We start from the raw sequence: 3,778 nt of genomic DNA, 5'->3' as shown, positions 1-3,778 counted from the left end.
TTCGCGCCTCCTCGATATCCCTCCCGCCCCCGCTCCAGATTTCCGGGGGAGCAGGCGGGTGGGGACCCGCGGGGCCGGCTGCCGTCAGCGCCCCTTCCCGGCGGCCGCGACCCCTCCCCGCTGACCTCACCCGCGCCGCCGCCTCGCGCAGATATAAGAAGCGGCCCCGCCAAGGAGCTCGCAGCCGGCGCCCGGGGTCCCGCGAGCGCTCCTAGACTCCGACCCGCGACTCCAGACCCCGAGCCCCAGGATCCCGGACTCGTCCCGCGGAGCCCGCGCCAGGCAGGTAACCACCTTCCACCCCTCACCCGGCGCAGGCGACGACCGGGAGCGCTGCGAGGGGAGCCCTCTCCGGGGCCCGCGGCTTTGGTACCCGAGCGCTCCACGGACGCGGGCCCCGCAAAGTGGGGCGCAGCGCCTGCACCTCCCGATCTTCCACCAGCGCTGGCCGTGGCCGCGACGGGAGGCGCGGCGCCGACACACCCTCCTTGGTCTCGGTGCGCTCACCCGGCATCTGCGGCGCTCGGCGTCCCGCTCCTGCCCGGATCCCTGCTGCGGGTCCCCGCCGGGACGTTCCGGCAGATCTGGGCGTTGGGGTGGCGTGGGAACCTGGGAGTTCGAATCCGAGGCCCGACGTTAGATATAGCATTTTCGAGTTGGAATTGGGGTGTTAGTGATAGAGTGGAATTCCTAGCTTGTTTATGGAAACTTAGCGTTAGAGAATCTTAGCTTTACAAATTTGAGCGTTAGAGCCTGAATCTTAGCGCTAGAAATGGAATCTTAGCGTTGGAATCAGGACTTTGGCCACAGGGTTGGAATTAGAATATGGCTGTAGGAACCTCGGGGAGAGACTCGTCAGGGACTCGGCCCTTAGCGTCCGACTGTCGGCCCTCGCGCTACAATAGGGATCGTTAAACTCTGGACGAGTCAACCCAGCTCTGGCTTCCCCAGCTCCGTGAAACATTAAGGGCTGGAGGTGGCAAAGGGGTTCCCACGGCCCTTGCCTTGCGCAGGCAGAACTGGGCACCGGCAGGCATTCCAGGCACCCTTATGGCCGAGGACGCCTCAAGGTGACAGGTGTGGATGCAGAGCCAGAGTAGATCCTGCTGCTCCCGTCCCCGCACAGAAGTCAGTCCAACGGTCCTGCTTCTGGGAGGGCAGGTGCTTGGTGCCTGGTTTGTGTCTGGGGTCAGGTGAGATGGAGTAGGCCGGGCGGAGATTTGGTGCGTTCACGATCTCTCTTTGTCCCCTAACCCCAGACATGGCGATGCCTGGCCCTTGGTTACTGCTCGCCCTGGCTTTGACCCTGACTCTGACCGGTGTGCCCAGTGGCCGCGCTCAGCTCGAGGAGGCCCAGCAGGAGGCGGTGACGGCCGCTGAGCACCCTGGCCTGGACAACCTCCTGCGCCAGGCGGAGCGCCTCCTTTTCCTCCGGGAAAACTTCCGGCGACTGCAAGGGGACCAGAATGAGCCCTCAGGTGAGCGGGTGAGGCTTCGGGGAGGGTTGGGGGTGAGAGTTGTGAGGGAAGCTGTCGGAATTGAGGGGAGGTCTTGAGGAGAGGGGAGGGAGGAGCGACGTGAAAGGCAGGTCCAGCCTCCTGCCTTTCAGAAGCTCAGAAACCCTCACTGATCAGGGCCTCCTTAGCAGAACTTTCCTTAGGATCAGGTACCCTTTCTGTCTCGGTGCTGGGAATATTTCATTGAGAGCAGGCCTTCGGTGGGGAAGCTTCTGTGTGTTCGGGAGAGAGACTGTCTCTTTGTATGTGACAGTCTTTTAATTTCTATTTTCAGGTTGGGTGTGGTGGGTCAGGCCTGTAATCCCAGTACTTTGAGAAGCTGAGGCAGGAGAATTGGTGGAGGCCAGGAGTTCAAGACCAACTGGGCAACACACCAAGACCCTGTCACTATATTAAAAAAAAAAAAGAAAGAAAGAAAGAAAAAAAATTACCTAGACATGGTGGCATGAGCCTGTAGTTCCAGCTATGCCAGGGGCTGAGGCTGGAAGATCAGTTTGGTCCAGGGGTTTGAGGCTGCAGTGAGCTATGATCACACCATTGCACTCTAGCCTGGGTAACAGAGCAAGACCTTATCTTTAGTAATAATAGTTATTACTATTATGATTTTCTAGGCACTTACATGCCAGGCATTATCTATTTGATCTGCCTAGCAACTTTTTAGTTAGATACCACAGAAGAAAACAGGTTCAGGTAGATCAAATGAGTTACTTATGACAGTCACACAGCTAGGGAGTGACAGAGATGGGATTGGAGCAATGCCTTGGATTCTGTGTGAATGTGTATCTCTGTGAGGCCTTAGAGGCAGGTGCAAGACCAAGACTCCGGATGGGTCCTGCAAGAAATCTGCCCTGACCAAGAGGCAAGGTGGGGTGAGAACTCCAGTGGACCCTTCCTGAGGTCCCTTGCTGGTCTCTTTCTTTCTCCAGAGTCTCAGATCATTCAACCCAACTGGCTCTCCAAGCGTCAGCATCCAGGAAAAAGGGAGGAGGAGGCCGAAGAGGGAGTTGAAGAAGAGGAAGAAGAAGAAGAGGGAGGGGCCGTGGGACCCCACAAACGGCAGCACCCTGGCCGACGGGCGGATGAGGCCTCATGGTCAGCTGATGGAAGCCAGCACAAGCGGCAGCACCCTGGCCGACGCTCTCCTTGGCCTGGGTATGCTGTCACCAAGAGGCAGCACCCAGGCAGACGGCTGGTGGACCCTAAGGCCCAAAGGAACTGGGAGGAGGAGGGGTTGGAGGGAGAGGAGGAACTGATGCCTGAGAAGCGCCAGCATCCAGGCAAGAGGGGCCTGGGAGGCCCATGTGGCCCCCAAGGAGCCTGTGATCAAGCAAGCCTGCTGCTGGGGCTCCTGGATGACCTAAGCAGGGGACAGGGAGCTGAGGAAAAGCGGCAGCACCCTGGGCGGCGGGCAGCCTGGGTCAGGGAGCCCCTGGAGGACTGAACCCTGTTTCCTGTAAACTTGAGTTTGGGGTCTAAGAATGTCTTGAGCCCTGTGTGCCCCACCCCTTCATGACCCCCACTTTACCTCCTCCTTAGATCCCTGACATAAAACCTGTGCCCCCACACACATCTCAGCCCCTGGCCTTGACCCCTTCAAGGACATGAGAAAGCCAGCCTAGAAGTTAAAACTCCATTTCCCCCCACCTTGCACCACATGCAAGGAGGCAGATCCTAGAGCCCCCTCCCTCTCCCCTACAGGCCCGCTACCCTTCCTTAGCCCTGGTTTAGATGGTCCTTCTGTGTCTTCTAAGAGATCCCCCAGTAGGGCAGGGTGCCTCTGGGCAGAGCAGCCAGCTGGGTGGTGATTGAAGCTTTGATGTCCAAATCCAGCCTCCACCCCCTGGCCCATGTGGCAGGATGTGCTGAGTATAAACCCCACCCCTGGATCCAGAATCTCCTCCTCTTTGTGAGCATTCTTTTTTGGGAAGGCAGAGCCCTGACCCCTGGCTGTGTTCTGACTGGGGAAAGCCTGTGTAAGTGGAGATACCCTGTGGGGCTCTCTGTCTGTGCAGTGGAATAAATGTGTGTAGGAATATGCAGATGTCTGGAAGTCACAGCTGTGTCTGATCCTCTAGGCCCCTTCCCCTTGTCAGTGATAATCATCCTAATGATAATAAAACATGAATCTGATAACTGTGGAGCTCTGTGGTTGCAATTCTGTCACAGCTGGCATGGGGCTCCTCTTTTGCACTGAGAGGAATATTTAAAAGGGGACAGGGTTGGGCACGATGGCTCACAGGTGTAATCCTGGCATGCTGGGA

General features: G+C 58.0%; 1 protein-coding gene across 1 annotated transcript; it reads left to right on the top strand.

Moving 5' to 3' along the window:
• Positions 1-232: 232 nt before the first annotated feature.
• TRH (thyrotropin releasing hormone) lies at positions 233-3,032 on the top strand. The gene is made up of 3 exons (XM_003796223.1): positions 233-286; positions 1,260-1,478; positions 2,444-3,032. Exons 2-3 carry the CDS (start codon positions 1,262-1,264, stop codon positions 2,956-2,958), a joined length of 732 nt encoding a protein of 243 aa, XP_003796271.1. The 5' UTR covers positions 233-286; positions 1,260-1,261; the 3' UTR covers positions 2,959-3,032.
• Positions 3,033-3,778: the final 746 nt, after the last annotated feature.

This window comes from Otolemur garnettii, unplaced genomic scaffold (assembly GCF_000181295.1).
Source record: "Otolemur garnettii isolate 467f Iridium unplaced genomic scaffold, OtoGar3 scaffold00101, whole genome shotgun sequence".
NCBI classification, from domain to species: domain Eukaryota; kingdom Metazoa; phylum Chordata; class Mammalia; order Primates; family Galagidae; genus Otolemur; species Otolemur garnettii.
The sequence above is the reverse complement of the archived record's forward strand: the minus strand, read 5'-3'. Positions and strand labels throughout refer to the sequence as shown.